This window comes from Ammospiza caudacuta, chromosome 22 (assembly GCF_027887145.1).
Source record: "Ammospiza caudacuta isolate bAmmCau1 chromosome 22, bAmmCau1.pri, whole genome shotgun sequence".
NCBI lineage: Eukaryota > Metazoa > Chordata > Aves > Passeriformes > Passerellidae > Ammospiza > Ammospiza caudacuta.
In genome coordinates, this window is record NC_080614.1 from 4,435,362 (window position 1) to 4,451,439 (window position 16,078).

The following is a 16,078-nucleotide window of genomic DNA, read 5'->3' on the forward strand; positions in this document are numbered from 1 at the left end:
CAGGGTGAATCTCCCCTCTATAGGGTGCATTTCCTCTCTATTGGGTGAATTTTCCCCCAAAGCTTCTCTCTCATCTATAGGGTGCAGCTTTATCCTCATCGTTATTTGTTGTTTATTACGATTTCTTCTCCTTCACCCTTCATTATTAATTGTCATTATTGGGTTTTAATTATTGCTTATTTCTATTTATTCTTATTATTCATTATTATTTAGGGACCTCATTCAACCCAACCCAAATTTGGGCATTCTTAAAATGCCAAATTCCCCCAAAAAATCCCTCAGCACTCCCAGTTTGGATTTTCCATGTTTATTCCGGCTGGGACTGGGGATGGTCAGAGCCACCACCTCCCTTCCCACGGCTTTCCCACCCTTGGGAGCACCAGTAAAAACCCCCACTCCTAAAAATTCCATATAAAAACCCTGCTAGTTCCTAAAAAAAATCCTTCAAAAACACAAATCCAGGGATTTTTTTGTTAGAAAAAGGGGGGAAATTAGGATGGGGTGAGGGCAGAGCATGTTAGGCTGGAGGGGAATAAATCAATTGGGTCTTCTGGGGCTAAAACAAAGGAATATTCCCCATTTTTCCATTAAAAACTGCAACGGGAAAATGAATAAACCATCCATGAGGTCCCAGATTGTATCAAAAATAGACAAATTTGGTCGGCTGGTGGGAAAAGTGCAGCTTTTTCCTGGAGAAAAGGGAATGAGGGGACAAAAAACCCCTGTGGGATTGGAGCACAGGGATGGGGCTGGATCCTCCTCACCCCTGAGCGGAGCTGCTGCGGATTTTGGGATCAGGGATGGGGATGAGGATGAGGATGGATCCCCCCATCCCGGAGCTGTGCTGGTCCCTGCTGTGGATTTTGGGGTCGGGGATGAGGATGAGGATGGATCCCCCCATCCCGGAGCTGTGCTGGTCCCTGCGGATGTCCCGGAATTCCTGGAATTCCCTAAGTTCCGGTGGGATGTCGCTGCAGCTCCTGCTCCTTGAGCAGCGCGATCTGCAGGAGGAAGGGATGGAGGGGAGGCTGTGGGGCCAGGCCGTGTCCCCCAGGCTGTCCCTGTGTCCCCCAGGCTGTCCCTGTGTCCCCCCGGACCATGTCCCCATGTCCCCCAGGCTGTCCCTGTGTCCCCAGGCCGTGTCCCCAGGCTATGTCCCCGTGTCCCCCGGGGCTGTCCCCATGTCCTCCGGGCAGCGTCTCATGGGCTGTGTCCCTGTGTCCCCCCACGCTGTGTCCCCTGGGGCTGTCCCGTGTCCCCCAGGGCTGTCCCTGTGTCTCCCCAGGCTGTGTCCCCATGTCCCTGAGGGCTGTGTCCCCCTCGCTGTGTCCCCGTGTCCCCCAGGCTGTCCCCGTGTCCCCTCACCTGCTCCTCCAGGCCGCCGCGGCCGAGCCGGAGCCGCTCCAGCTCCCGCTGCAGCTCCGCGGGATCCTCGGGGAGCGGCCGGGCCCGGAGCTCCAGCGCCGACACCTGAGCCTGTGGGGAGCGGAGCCCGGTACCAGGGATGGGCACGGGCACCCCGGGATGGGCACTGCCTGAATGGGCACACCAGGATGGGCACAGGCACCCCAGGATGGGCACAGCACCCTGGGATGGGCACGGGCACACCGGGATGGGCACTGCCTGCACGGGCACCCTGGGATGGGCACGGGCACCCTGGGATGGGCACGGGCACACCGGGATGGGCACTACCTGCACGGGCACCCCAGAATGGCCTGGAGCCAGCACGAGCACCAACAGCAACACCAACATCAACACCAACACCTCCATGGTGCTGGTGCTGGAGGAGCAGCACCAGCACCAACACCAGCACCAGCACAAACACCAGCATCAACAGCAACACCAACACCAACAGCAACACCAGCACCAACACCAGCACCAACACCACCTTCCTGGTGTGGCCAGTGCCAACACCTCCCTGCCCCTGGAACCAGCCCAGCCCCTTCCCAGTACCAGGACCATTCCCATTGGGATGAGCCTGGCCCAATCCCAGCACCAGCACCACACTCGTTCCCAGCAGGATGAGCTCCTGAAGGAGCAGCCCCAACCCATGGATCGAGATCAGCTCCATCCCATGGATCGAGATCAGCCCCATCCCATGGATTGGGATCAGCCCCATCCCATGGATCGAGATCAGCCCCATCTCATGGATTGGGATCAGCCCCATCCCATGGATCGGGATCAGCCCCATCCCATGGATCGAGATCAGCTCCATCCCATGGATTGGGATCAGCCCCATCCCATGGATTGGGATCAGCCCCATCCGATGGATCGAGATCAGCCCCATCCGATGGATCGAGATCAGCCCCATCCCATGGATTGGGATCAGCCCCATCCCATGGATCAAGATCAGCCCCATCCCATGGATCGGAGTCAGCTCCATCCCATGGATCGAGATCAGCCCCATCCCATGGATTGGGATCAGCCCCATCCCATGGATCAAGATCAGCCCCATCCCATGGATTGGGATCAGCCCCATCCCATGGATCAAGATCAGCCCCATCCCATGGATCGGAGTCAGCTCCATCCCATGGATTGGGATCAGCCCCATCCCATGTATCGGGATCAGCCCCATCCCATGGATCGAGATCAGCTCCATCCCATGTATGGGGATCAGCTCCATCCCATGTATCGGGATCAGCCCCAGCCCATGGATCAGGCCCAGCCCCATCCCATGGATCAGCCCTTGCTCCATCCCCCGGACTGGGCTCAGCCCCGGCCCCGGGACCCACCCGCAGCACCTGGATGCGTTTCCGAGCCTCCTCCAGCTCCCGCTCGGCCGAGCCCGCGGGGGGATCCGGCCCCGCCCAGAGATCCGGCCCTGCCGGGAGCTGTGCGGGGCCGGGAGGGTCCCGCTCCTGCCCAAACACAGATAAACATTTATTAAAGTAAGTGCAATAGATAGAAAAATACCGATAAACCTAAATATATATTAGAGTTATATATATATGGCAATAGATCTAATACAGGCAATAGATCTAATATGGCAATTATCTAATATAGTATCAGGTAATTAGATATGATGATACAGGTATGAGATGATAATTAGATAATTAATTAGCCCATAAGGGTGTGGGACTCTGGGGTCAAAGATCAGCGAATTTGGGCTGCAGCCCCACTCACCTCCTGCTGCCGGTCCTGGGAGGGCTCCGGCGGCATTCCCTGTTCTGAGGGCGTTCCCGGCTCCCGGAGCATTCCCAGATCCCGGAGCATTCCCAGATCCCGGAGCACTCCCAGATCCCGTGGCACTCCCGGCTCCCGCAGCATCCCCAGCTCCCGCTGCTCCCGCAGCTGCTCCCGCAGCATTCCCTTCTCCCGCCGCGCCTCCGCCAGCGCCCGCCGCGCCTCCTCCAGCCCCTCCTGCGACACCGGGGGGGACAGCGGGACAGCCCCGTGACAACCGGGGACATCCCTGGGACACCCGGGGACATCCGGGGACAGCAGGGACCGGGCAAATGGGAGCACTGGGAGGGTTCAGAGGGAACTGGGAGTAGTGGGAGGGGGTTTAGAGAGAACTTGGAGGGCTGGGAGGGGGCTCACAGAGAATGAGGGGACTGGGAAGGGGCTCGGCAGGAGCTGGGGGCACTGGGAGCCGTTCCGGTCCCACCTGGAGCAGCCTCCGGTCCGTCTCGCCCGCGGCCAGCGCGTTCTGGAGCTGCAGGAGCCGCTCGTGGAGCGCGGAGCCGGCCGGAGCCTCCCCCTTGGAGCCGCTCCCCGGCGGCACCGGGAACAGCGGCCCCGAGCGGGACTCGGCGTGAGCCAGCTGGGAACGGAACGGGAACGGAGAGTCGGGAACTGGGAGCGGATACTGGGGGGACTGGGGGCACTGGGAGCGGATACTGGGGGAACTGGGGAGACTGGGAGGGGATACCGGGGGAACTGGGGAGACTGGGAGAGGGCTCAGGGGGAACTGAGGGGGACTGGGAGGGGATACCGGGGGAACTGGGGAGACTGGGAGAGGGCTCAGGGGGAACTGGGGAGACTGGGAGGGTGTTTAGGAGGAACTCAGAGGAATAGGGAAGGGATTTGGGGGGAACTGGGGGACTGAGAGGGGTTTTGGTGGAACTGGGGACAACTGGGATGGGATCCAGGGGGAACTCGGGGGAACTGGGAGTGGGTTCAATAGGAACTGTGAGACTGGGACAGGGCTCAGGGGAAACTGGGGGGACTGTGGGGACTGGAGTGGGTTCAGTGGGAGCTGGGGGACTGTGGGAACTGGAGTGGTGTCAGTGGGAGCTGGGGGAACTGGAGTGGGTTCAGTGGGAGCTGTGGGACTGGAAAGTGCTTCAGGAGGCGCTGGGAGGCTGCTCAGCGGGGAACCGTGGGACTGGATCCATGGAAAGGAAGCTGAGCCCCGGAGCCCGGCGGGATCCCGGTACCTGCGTGCGGAGCTGCTCCGCTCGCTCCCGCGCCTCCCGCGCCTCCGCGTCCCGCTCGGCGAGCGCCCGCCGGGCCCGGCCCAGCTCCGCCTCCAGCGCCCGCCGCTGCAGCTCCAGCCGGGCGCTGCGGCTCTCGCACAGCTCCAGCCGCTGCCGGGCCTCCTCCAGCTCGCCCAGCTTCTCCTGCAGCCGCCGGAATGCGGGCGTGGAGCTGGGGGATGTGCCCACCCGGACTGCCCCGCGCTCCCACCCGGGCTGCTGACACTCCCCACGGGGCATTCCCACCTGGATTATCCCGCATTCCCACCTGGACTGCTCAACATTTCTGCCTGGACTGCTTGGTATTCCCACCTGGATTATCCCACATTCCCACCTGGATTATCCCTGGACTGCCCCCCATTCCCACCTAGATTATCCTACATTCCTACCTGAATTATCCCACATTCCCACCTGACTGCCTCCATTCCCACCTGGATTGCATGGCATTCCTGCCTGCACTGCCCCCCAATTTCCAGCTGGACTCCCCCATTTCCACCCAACTCCCTCGTTCCCCCCGGCCCCATTCTCCCCTGACCCCCCAGTTCACCCGGCCCCGTTCCCCCGTTCCCGTTCCGTTCCCACTCCCGTTCCTGTTCCCATTCCCCGTTCCCGTCCCATTCCCGTTCCAATTCCCACTCCTCGGTTCCCGTTCCCGTTCCCCATTCCCGTCTCCGTTCCCATTCCCGCTCCCGTTCCCATTCCCATTCCCGCTCTTCTGTTTCCGTCCTCGTCCCCGTTCCCATTCCCCATTCCCGTTCCCGCTCCGTTTGCACCTGTCCCACCCACCGCTCCCTCTCGGCCGCTCTCATGCCGCTCTCCAGGGCGCTCAGGCTCTCCCGTTCCCGTTCCCGCTCCCATCCCCATTCCCATTCCCCATTCCCGTTCCCGCTCCCGTTCCCGCTCTGTTCGCACCTGTCCCGCCCGCCGCTCTCTCTCGGCCGCCCTCATCCCGCTCTCCAGGGCGCTCAGGCGCTCCCATTCCCGTTCCGTTCCCTGCCCCGTCCCCGTTCCCTGCCCCGTTCCTGTTCCCGTTCCCGCCCGTTCGCGCCTGTCCCGCCCGCTGCTCCCTCTCGGCCGCTCGCATCCCACTCTCCAGGGCGCTCAGGCGCTCCCACTCCCGTTCCCGCTCCCATTCCCGTTCCCGCTCCCGTTCCCATTCCCCGTTCCCGTTCCCATCCCCATTGCTGTTCCCGCTCCCATTCCCGTTTCCGTTCGCGCCTGTCCCGCCCGCCGCTCCCTCTCGGCCGCCCTCATCCCGCTCTCCAGGGCGCTCAGGCGCTCCCGTTCTCGCTCCCGTTCCCATTCCCGTTCCCGCTCCCGTTCCGTCCCCGTTCCCGTTCCCATTCCCCATTCCCGTTCCCGCTCCCGCCCCGCTCGCACCTGTCCCGCCCGCCGCTCCCTCTCGACCACTCTCATGCCGCTCTCCAGGACACTCAGGCGCTCTCGTTCTCGCTCCCGTTCCCATTCCCGTTCCCATTCCCGCTCCCGTTCCGTCCCCGTTCCCGTTCCCCATTCCCATTCCCGCTCCCGTTCCCGTTCCCGTTCCCGTTCCCGCTCCCGTTCCCGCTCCGCTCGCACCTGTCCCGCCCGCTGCTCCCTCTCGGTCGCCCTCATGCCGCTCTCCAGGGCGCTCAGGTGCTCTCGTTCCCATTCCTCATTCCCGTTCCCTGCCCCGTTCCCGCTCCCATTCCCCATTCCCATTCCCGTTCCCGTTCCCATTCCCCGCTCGCACCTGTCCCTCCCGCTGCTCCCTCTCGGCCGCCCTCATGCCGCTCTCCAGGGCGCTCAGGCGCTCCCGTTCCCATTCCCGTTCCCGTTCCCGTTCCCATTCCCCATTCCCGTTCTGTTCCCGTTCCCGCTCCCATTCCCGTTCCTATTCCCCATTCCCGCTCCCGTTCCCTGTTCCCGCTCCCGTTCCCGCTCCCCTCGCACCTGTCCCGCCCGCCGCTCCCTCTCGGCCGCCCTCATGCCGCTCTCCAGGACACTCAGGCGCTCTCGTTCTCGCTCCCGTTCCCATTCCCGTTCCCATTCCCGCTCCCGTTCCGTTCCCGTTCCCATTCCCCATTCCCATTCCCGCTCCCGTTCCCGCTCCCCTCGCACCTGTCCCGCCCGTCGCTCCCTCTCGACCACTCTCATGCCGCTCTCCAGGACACTCAGGCGCTCTCGTTCTCGCTCCCGTTCCCATTCACGCTCCCGTTCCGTCCCCGTTTCCGTTCCCATTCCCCATTCCCGTTCTGTTCCCGTTCCCGCTCCCATTCCCGTTCCTATTCCCCATTCCCGCTCCCGTTCCCCGTTCCCGCTCCCGTTCCCGCTCCGCTCGCACCTGTCCCGCCCGCCGCTCCCTCTCGGCCGCCCTCATCCCGCTCTCCAGGGCGCTCAGGCACTCCCGTTCCGTCCCCGTTCCCGTTCCCATTCCCCATTCCCGTTCTGTTCCCGTTCCCGCTCCCATTCCTGTTCCCATTCCCCATTCCCGCTCCCGTTCCCGCTCCGCTCGCACCTGTCCCGCCCGCCGCTCCCTCTCGGCCGCCCTCATCCCGCTCTCCAGGCCGCTCAGGCGCTCCCGTTCCGTCCCCGTTCCCGTTCCCATTCCCCATTCCCATTCCCGCTCCCGTTCCCGTTCCCGCTCCGCTCGCACCTGTCCCGCCCGCCGCTCCCTCTCGGCCGCCCTCATCCCGCTCTCCAGGGCGCTCAGGCGCTCCCGTTCTCGCTCCCGTTCCCATTCCCGTTCCCGCTCCCGTTCCGTCCCCGTTCCCGTTCCCATTCCCCATTCCCGTTCTGTTCCCGTTCCCGCTCCCATTCCTGTTCCCATTCCCCATTCCCGCTCCCGTTCCCGCTCCGCTCGCACCTGTCCCGCCCGCCGCTCCCTCTCGGCCGCCCTCATGCCGCTCTCCAGGGCGCTCAGGCGCTCCCGCAGCCCGCGGCATTCCCGCTGCGAGCGCCGCAGGGTCTCGTCCTGCAGCAGCAGCGACGCGCGGGCCCCGCTCAGCTCCCGCCGCCCTGCGGGGTTTGGGGGGGTAAAAGGGGGTTTTAATGGGGTTTGTGGGAGAGCAAAGGGGTTTTACTGGGGTTTGTGGGGATGGAAGGGGGTGTTACTGGGGTTTGTGGGGGTGCAGAGGGGTTTTAATGGGATTTGTAGGGGTGCACTGGGGTGTTACTGGGATTTGTGGGGGTGCAGATGGGTTTTATTTGGGTTTGTGGGGGTGCAGAGGAGTTTTAATGGGGCTTATGGTGATGGTAGGGGGTTTCACTTGGGTGTTACTGGGGTTTGTGGGTCTGCAATGGGGTTTTACCGGGGTTTGCAGGGGTGCAATGGGGTTTGTGGGGGTGCAAGGGGATTTTAATGGGGTTTGTGGGGATGGAAGGGAGTCGCACTGGGGTTTGCAGGGGAGCACTGGGGTTTTGCTGGGGTTTGCAGGGGTGCAGAGGGGTTTCACAGAGGTTTGTGGGGGTGCAGTGGGTTTTCCTGGGGTTTTCCTGGGGTTTGTGGGGGTGCAAGGGAGTTTTAATGGGGTTTGTGGGGGTGCAGAGGGGTTTTATTGGGGTTTGTGGGGTGCAAGGGGGTTTTAATGGGGTTTGTGGGGATGTTATTGGGGTTTGTGGGAGTGCACTGGGGTGTTGCTGGTGTTTGTGGGGGTGCAGAGGGGTGTTACTGGGGTTTGTGGGGGTAAAAGGGGGTTTTAATGGGGTTTGTGGGAGAGCAAAGGGGTTTTACTGGGGTTTGTGGGGGTGCAAGGGGGTTTTCAGGGGTTTATGGGGATGGAACGGGGTTTTTCTGGGGTTTTACTGGGGTTTATAGGGATGGAAGGGGGTTTTACTGGGCTTTTACTGGGGTTTGTGAGGATGGAATGGGGATTTTAATGGGGTTTGTGGGGGCACAAAGGGGTTTTACTGAGGTTTGTGGGGGTGCAGAGGGGCTTTGCTGGGGTTTATGGGGATTGAAGGAGGTGTTACTGGGGTTTGTGGGGGTGCAGAGGGATTTTATTGGGGTTTGTGGGGGTGAAAGGGGGTTTTAATGGGGTTTGTGGGAGAGCAAAGGGGTTTTACTGGGGTTTGTGGGGGTGCAGAAGGGTTTTATTGGTGTTTGTGGGGGTGCAAGGGGGTTTTCATGGGATTTGTGGGGATGGAAGGGAGTTTTTCTGGGGTTTTTGGGGGTGCAAAGGGGTTTTACTGGGGTTTGTGGGGGTGCAAGGGGGTTTTAATGGGGTTTGTGGGGATGGAAGGGGGTTTTTCTGGGGTTTTACTGGGATTTATAGGCATGGAAGGCGGTTTTACTGGAGTTTTACTGGGGTTTGTGGGGGTGCAGAAGGGTTTTACTGGGGTTTGTGAGGATGGAATGGGGATTTTAATGGGGTTTGTGGGGGTGCAAAGGGGTTTTACTGAGGTTTGTGGGGGTGCAGAGGGGCTTTGCTGGGGTTTATGGGGATGGAAGGGGGTGTTACTGGGGTGTTACTGGGGTTTGTGGGGGTGCAAGGGGGTTTTAATGGGATTTGTGGGGGTTTTACTGGGGTGTTACTGGTGTTTGTGGGGGTGCAGTGGGGTTTTACTGGGCTTTCACTGGGGTTTGAGGGGTGTTAGTGGGGGTGCAAGGGGATTTTAATGAAATTTGTGGGGGTGCAAAGGGGTTTTACTGGGGTTTATGGGGCAGCAGAGAGGTTTTATTGGGGTTTATGGGGGTGCCAGGGGGTTTTCATGGGGTTTATGGAGATGGAAGGGGGTTTTACTGGAGTTTGTGGGGTGCAGTGTGGTTTTACCAGGGATTATGGTGTTGCAATGGGGTTTTACTGGGGTTTGTGGGGGTACAAGGGACTTTTCATGGGGTTTATGGGGATTGAAGGAGGTGTTACTGGGGTTTGTGGGGGTGCAGAGGGATTTTATTGGGGTTTATGGGGATGGAAGGGGATGTTACTGGAGTTTGTGGGGTGTTACTGGGGTTTGTGGGGTGCAGTGTGGTTTTACCGGGGATTATGGTGTTGCAATGGGGTTTTACTGGGGTTTATTTGGTTTGTGGGAATTGCAGAGGGGTTTATCAGAGTTTATAGGGGATGCTTGGGGTAACTGGGGCTTATTGGGGTTTATGGGGGATGCAGGAGGGTTTTATTGGGATTTATGGGAATTGCAGAGGGATTTATGGGGTATGCTGGGGGTTACTGGGATTTATGGGTGTTTACTGGGGGTGCAGAGTGGTTAATTTGGATTAATGGGGGATACAGGGGGGTTTTACTGGGGTTTATGGGGTTTTACCCATTTTATTGGGATTTAAAGAGTTTTCCCAGGGGGTTCCCAGTTTTACTGGGAATTACATGGGAGGCATGGGAGGTTCCCAATTTTACTGGGGTTTCTGGGAGATTCAGGGGGGGTTTTACCCATTTATTGGGACTTATGGCATCTGCTCAGGGCATTTCCCAGTTTTCTTTGGGTGGCCATGGGATGCAGGGAGGTGTTACCAGTTTTATTGGGGCTTTATTGGGGTTTTATTAGGGTTTTATTGGGATTTTATGGGGGTTTTATTGGGATTTTATTGGGGTTTTACTGGAATTTATGGGGACAAACTGGGAGGGGTTTCTGGGTTCACTGGGGTTTAAGAGGGATGCACAGGGATTTTAACCCTTTGCTGGCATTTATGGAGACTGCACAGGGAGCTCACCAGTTTTACTGCAGTTTATGGGGAATTTTTTAATGGTTTCTTTTTTTATTGCTATTTTTTAATGTTTTGGGATCTTTAATTTCATTTTATTGGGATTTCTGCCGTTTGCACAGGGCTTTTTCAGCTGTTTCATTGGGGTTTACAGGAAATACCTGGGGGATTTACCAATTTTACTGGGATTTACCTAGGGTGCAGACAGGTTCTGCCCCACTTTACTGGGATTTATGGAGTTTGCACAGAGGGGTTTTACCAGTTTTACTGGATTTTGTGGAGTTCACCAGTTTAACTGGTATTTACATGGGATCCATAGGGGAATTAAGCAGTTCCAGTGGGATTTATGGGCATCCATGGGGGTTTTACCAGTTTTAGGGATGTGGGGGGGGAAAATGCAGAGAGGTTTTACTAGGGCAAAGGGTTTAAAACCCTTTTTATTAGGGTTAGAAGGATATATGGAATTATTTACCACTTTGTACTGGTGTACTGGCATCCATGAGGGTTTTTACCCATTTTATTGGGGTTAGAAGGATATATGGAATTTTTTACCACTTTGTACTGGTGTTTAAAGGAGGCACAGAAGGGTTTTACTGGGGTTTACTGGGATTTCTGAGCTTTCCCATCAGGATTTTGGAGGAAATCCCGAGGAGCATCCTCCACCCTGGGCATCTTCACCTCCCTCCCCGTGCCTCAGTTTCCCTCCGAGCTCCCGTTCGCTGTGGCGGCTCCAGCAGCCACCAGACCACCCCGAATCCCTCAGTTCCCAGTTTTACTGGGATTTCTGAGCTTTCCCACCAGGATTTTGGAGGAAATCCCAAGGAGCATCCTCCGCTCTGAGCACCGTCCCCCTCCCTGTGCCTCAGTTTCCCTCTGAGCTCCCACTGGCTGTGGCGGCTCCAGCAGCCACCAGACCACCCCGAATCCCAAAATTCCCCACCACCTTGCTCGCTCTCGTCCAGCAGTTTCTGCAGCCGCTGTGCCCGGGCCCCGGCGCTGTCCCGCTCTGCCTCCGCCTCCGCCAGGCGCCGTCCAAGGCTGCTCACCTGGCCCCGGAGCTCCTCCTGCCGGGAACGGGGGCTGGGATCGGGCCGGGAAGGGCCCTCTGGGGACAATGGGGACAGCAGGGACAGGGACACGCACCCTCTCGCGCTGCGCGTCCTGCAGCTCCCGCAGGAATTCCCGCAGCGCCGCCCGCAGCGCATCGGGATCGGCATCGGGATCCGGGACGGAGCCGGGGCTGCCCGGACCCTCCGGGACCCCGCCTGGGGGACAACAGGGGTCACAGGGGGACAACAGGGGTCACAGGGGGACACCAGCCTGGGGAGGAGGGGACGGAGCAGCAGGGGACACCAGGGAGGCAGAGGATGGAAAAATGTGGGGATGCAGGGGATGGAGTGAAGGGGAACCCGGGGTGCAGGGGGTGGAATAACGGGGTGTGGGGGGATCCAGGGATGCAGGGATGGAATAATGGGGTTTGGGAGACCACCAGGATGCGGGGGATGGAGCAATGGGAGACCCCTGGGATGCAGAGATGGAATAATGGGGGTTGGGAGACCCCCAGGAAGCTGGGGGTGGAATAACAGGGTTTGGGAAGATCCAGGGGGGTAGGAGATGGAATAATGGGGATTGGGAGGATCCAGGGATGCAGAGGGTGGAATAACAGGGTTTGGGAGGATGCAGGGATGGAATGGTGGGTTTTGGGAGACCCCTGGGATGCAGGGGATGGAGTGAAGGGGACCCCAGGGTGCAGGGGGTGGAATAACGGGGTTTGGGAGAATCTAGGAATGCAGGAGATGGAATAACAGGGTTTGGGAGATGCCCAGGATACAGGGATGGAATAATGGGGTTTAGTAGACCTCCAAGATGCAGGGGATGGAGTAATGGGAGACCCCCAGGAAGCTGGGGGTGGAATAACAGGGTTTGGGAAGATCCAGGGGTGTAGGAGATGGAATAATGGGGTTTGGGAGGATCCAGGGGTGCAGGGGATGGAATAACACGGTATGGGAGGATGCAGGGATGGGAGGAATGACAGGTTTTGGGAGACCCCTGTGATGCAGAGGATGGAGTGAAGGGGACCCTGGGATGCAGGGATGAAATAATGGGGTTTGGGAGGATCCAGGGATGCACAGGGTGGAATAACAGGGTTTGGGAGGATGCAGGGATGGAAGTATGGGTTTTGGGAGACCCTTGGGATGCAGGGGATGAAGTGAAGGGAACCCTGGAGTGCAGGGGGTGGAATAACAGTGTTTGGGAGAATCCAGGGATGAAGGGATGGAATAACGGGGTTTTGGAGGATCCAGGGATGCAGGGATAGAATAACAGGGCTTGGGAGATCCCCAGGATGCAGGGATGGAATAATGGGGTTTGGGAAGATCCAGGGGTGCAGGAGATGGAATAATGGGGTTTGGGGGGATCTAGGGGTACAGGAGATGGAATAATGGGGTTTGGGAGACCCTTGGAAGGCAGGGGATGGAGTCAAGGGGACCCTGGGGTGGAGAGGAGTGGAATAATGGGGTTTGGGAAGATCCAGGGGTGCAGGGGGTGGAATAATGGGGTTTGGGGGATCCCCAGGATGCAGAAGATGGAATAACGGGATTTGGGAGAATCCAGGGATGCAGGGATAGAATAATGGGGTTTGGGAGACCCCCAAGATGAAAGGGATCAAGCAATGGGAGAGCCCCAGGATGCAGGGATGGAATAATGAGGTTTGGGAGAATCAGGGGAAACATGGATGGGATAATGGAGTTTTGGGAGACCCCTGGGATGCAGGGATGGAATAATGGGGTCTGGGAGATCCACAGGATGCAGGAATGGAATAATGGGGTTTGGGGGCATGCAGGGATGGAATAATGGGGTTTGGGAGAATCCAGGGATGCAGGAATGGAATAATGGGGTTTGGGGGGATGCAGGGATGGAATAATGGGGTTTGGGAGAATCCAGGGATGCAGAGGGTGGAATAACGGGGTTTGAGGGGATCCAGGGGTGAAGGGGATGGAATAACAGGGTTTGGGAGATCCCTGGGATGCAGGGATGGAATAACAGGGTTTGGGAGATCCCTGGGATGCAGGGATGGAATAACGGGGTTTGGGAGATCCCTGGGATGCAGGGATGGAATAACGGGGTTTGGGAGATCCCTGGGATGCAGGGATGGAATAACGGGGTTTGGCAGAGCCCCGGGATGCAGGGCAGGAGCACCGCTGTGTTGAAGACCCCCAGGGCTGGATCAAGGGGTGCCACTTCCCTTCCCCTCAGCCCCCGGCCCGCTCACCCTTGGCCCTGGCCGCGGCCACGGTGCGGCGCAGGGTGGCCTGGAGCCCTCCCAGGCGGGACTCGGTGTTCCTGCGCTGCTCCTCGCCGCGGGCCAGCTCCGCCTCCAGCCCCTGCGCCCGGCCCTGCGCCGCGCTCAGCCGCAGCCCCAGCTCCGCCACCTCGGCCCGCGCCGCCTCCACCTTGAGCTGCAGGTTCCGAGCGTCCGCCAGCAGCTTCTTCTCATTGCCCCGCGCCTCCTCCAGGCTGCGCGACAGCTCCTGCTCCCGCCGCCGGAACTCCCGCTCCGCCGCCGCCAGGCGCTGCTGCAGCTGCTGCAGCTGAGGGGGGACAGCGGACAGGGGGACGGTGGGTGGGAGGGATGGGAATGGGGGATGGAGCAGTGGGGGACCCCAGAGAGACGAGGGATGGAGCAATGGGAACTCCAAGAGTGCAGGGGATGGAGCAGCGGGGTGATGGGGAATCCCAGGGATGCAGGGGATGGAGCAATGGGAACACCCAGGGATGCAGGGCATGGAGCAATGGGGCAATGGCAACATCCAGGGATGCAGGGGATGGAGCAGTGGGGCAATGGGAACTCCAAGAATGCAGGGGATGGAGCAGTGGGGTGGTGAGGAACCCCAGAGATGCAGGGGGATATAGCAATAGGGCAATGGGAATCCCAGGGATGCAGGGGATGGAGCAGTGGGGCAATGGGAACTCCAAGAATGCAGGGCATGGAGCAGTGGGGTGATGGGGACACCCAGGGATGCAGGGGATGGAGGAGTAGGGTCACAGGGAACCCCAGGGATGCAGGGGATGGAGCAATGGGGCAATGGGAACACCCAGGGTTGAAGGGAATGGAGCAATGGGAACACCAGGGATCCAGGGGATGGAGCAATGGGGTCACAGGGGAACCCCAAGGATGCAGGGGATTGAGCAATGGGGCAATGGGAACTCCAAGGATGCAGGGCATGGAGCAGTGGGGTGATGGGGACACCCAGGGATCCAAGGGATGGAGCAATGGGGTCACAGGGGAACCCCAGGGATGCAGGGGATGGAGCAATGGGGCAATGGGAACTCCAAGGATGCAGGGCATGGAGCAGTGGGGTGATGGGGACACCCAGGGATGCAGGGAATGGAGCAATGGGGTCACAGGGAACACCCAGGGATGCAGGGGATGGAGCAGTGGGGCAATGGGAACTCCAGGGACATAGGATACCACAGTGATGGCAATGATTGGGGACAACAGGCACCCAGCTATGGCCTGAGGCGACAGGGACACCTCCAGACCCACAGGACAGCCAGCTACGGGGGCACAGGCACACTCAGGGATGTGGGACACCCACAGCGGGTTCTTGAGGACCTTCGGGGCGGCCTCACCTCCTTCCTGGCAGCCTCGGTGCCGGCCTCGCTCTCGGCCACCTTCTGCCGGAGCCCCGAGGCCTCGCGGCGGCTGCGCTGCTCCCGCTGCTCCTCCAGCGCCACCCGCGCCTGCAGCTCCCCCAGCTCCCGGCCCCGCCGGCTGTTCTCGCTGTCCAGCTCCTTCACCTGCCCGCGAGGCCACCAGCGGTTCGGGGACACCCCGGGGCTCAGTGCCACCCCCCGTGCCCGTGTCGCCGTCCCTGACCTGGCGGCGCAGCTCCTGCAGCTCCCGGCGGCTCTCCAGGCGGGCGCGCTCCAGCCCCCGCAGCGCCGCCCGCAGCTCCGACACCTCCCGCTCGGCCGCCGCCCGCGCCGCCTCCAGCAGCGCCACGCGCTGCTCCTTGTCCTCCCCGGAGCGCTTCAGGCTGCGGGCAGCGGGGGCTGGCAGTGCCCGGGGGGGCAGCACGGCCCCAGCACCAGCTGTGCCCCAGCTGTGCCCATCCCGGGTGCCCCCCAGCCCCAAATTGCCATCATCTTGTCCTGAGCGTCCTCCTGAGCTGGAGCACCGCCCCATCCCAACCTGAGCGTCCCAACACTGCCCCTACCCCAGGCATCGCCCTCCACGGTGGGGATCAGCCCTGTAACTTCCAATTCCTGCTTTTCCTCACCCCCAGCATGTCCCAACTCCTGCATCACCCAACTCCTGCATCCCACATCTCCCAATCTGTGCTCATCCTGAGCATCACTCAACTCCTGCATCTCCCAACTCCTGCATCTCCAATCTGTGCTTCCCCTCATCCCGGGCATCTCCCAACTCCTGTTTTCCCTCATCCCAAGCATCTCCCAACTTCTGCATCTCCCCACTCCTGCTTTTCCTCATCCTAAGCATCTCCCGACTCCTGCATCTCCCAACTCTTGCATTTCCAAATCTGTGCTTCCCCTCATCCTGAGCATCACTCAACTCCTGTTTTCCTTCATGCCAATCATCTCCCAACTCCTGCATCTCCCAACTCCTGCTTTTCCTCATCCCAAGCATCTTCCAACTCCTGCATCTCTCCATCTGTGCTTCCCTCATCCCAAGCATCACCCAACTTGTGCTTCCCTAATCCCAATTATCTCCCAACTTCTGCATCTCCCAACTCCTGTTTTTCCCTCATCCCAAGCATCTCCCAACTCCTGCTTTCCCTCATCATGAGCATCCACCAACTCCTGCATCTCCCAATCTGTGCTTCCCTCATCCCAAGCATCTCCCAACTCCTGCATCTCCCCACTCGTGCTTTTCCTCATCCCGAGCATCTCCCAACTCCTGCATCTCCCAATTTGCGCAGCCCCTTGTCCCACCCATCATTCCGACTCCTGCATCTTCCAATCTGTGCTTCCCCTCATCCTGAGCATCACCCAACTTGTGCTT

General features: G+C 59.9%; 1 protein-coding gene across 1 annotated transcript in view; it reads right to left on the minus strand.

Annotated features, from left to right (window-relative positions):
- Nucleotides 1–372: 372 nt before the first annotated feature.
- The window catches only part of CROCC (ciliary rootlet coiled-coil, rootletin), a 32,712-nt gene continuing 17,006 nt past the window's right edge, over nucleotides 373–16,078 (minus strand). Inside the window, 12 exon segments of the mRNA XM_058818538.1 lie at nucleotides 373–1,001; nucleotides 1,366–1,476; nucleotides 2,733–2,855; nucleotides 3,124–3,360; nucleotides 3,608–3,763; nucleotides 4,380–4,562; nucleotides 7,264–7,415; nucleotides 10,997–11,117; nucleotides 11,197–11,318; nucleotides 13,325–13,643; nucleotides 14,686–14,853; nucleotides 14,933–15,092. Coding sequence (XP_058674521.1) covers nucleotides 951–1,001; nucleotides 1,366–1,476; nucleotides 2,733–2,855; nucleotides 3,124–3,360; nucleotides 3,608–3,763; nucleotides 4,380–4,562; nucleotides 7,264–7,415; nucleotides 10,997–11,117; nucleotides 11,197–11,318; nucleotides 13,325–13,643; nucleotides 14,686–14,853; nucleotides 14,933–15,092 — 1,903 coding nt within the window. The 3' untranslated portion in view covers nucleotides 373–950.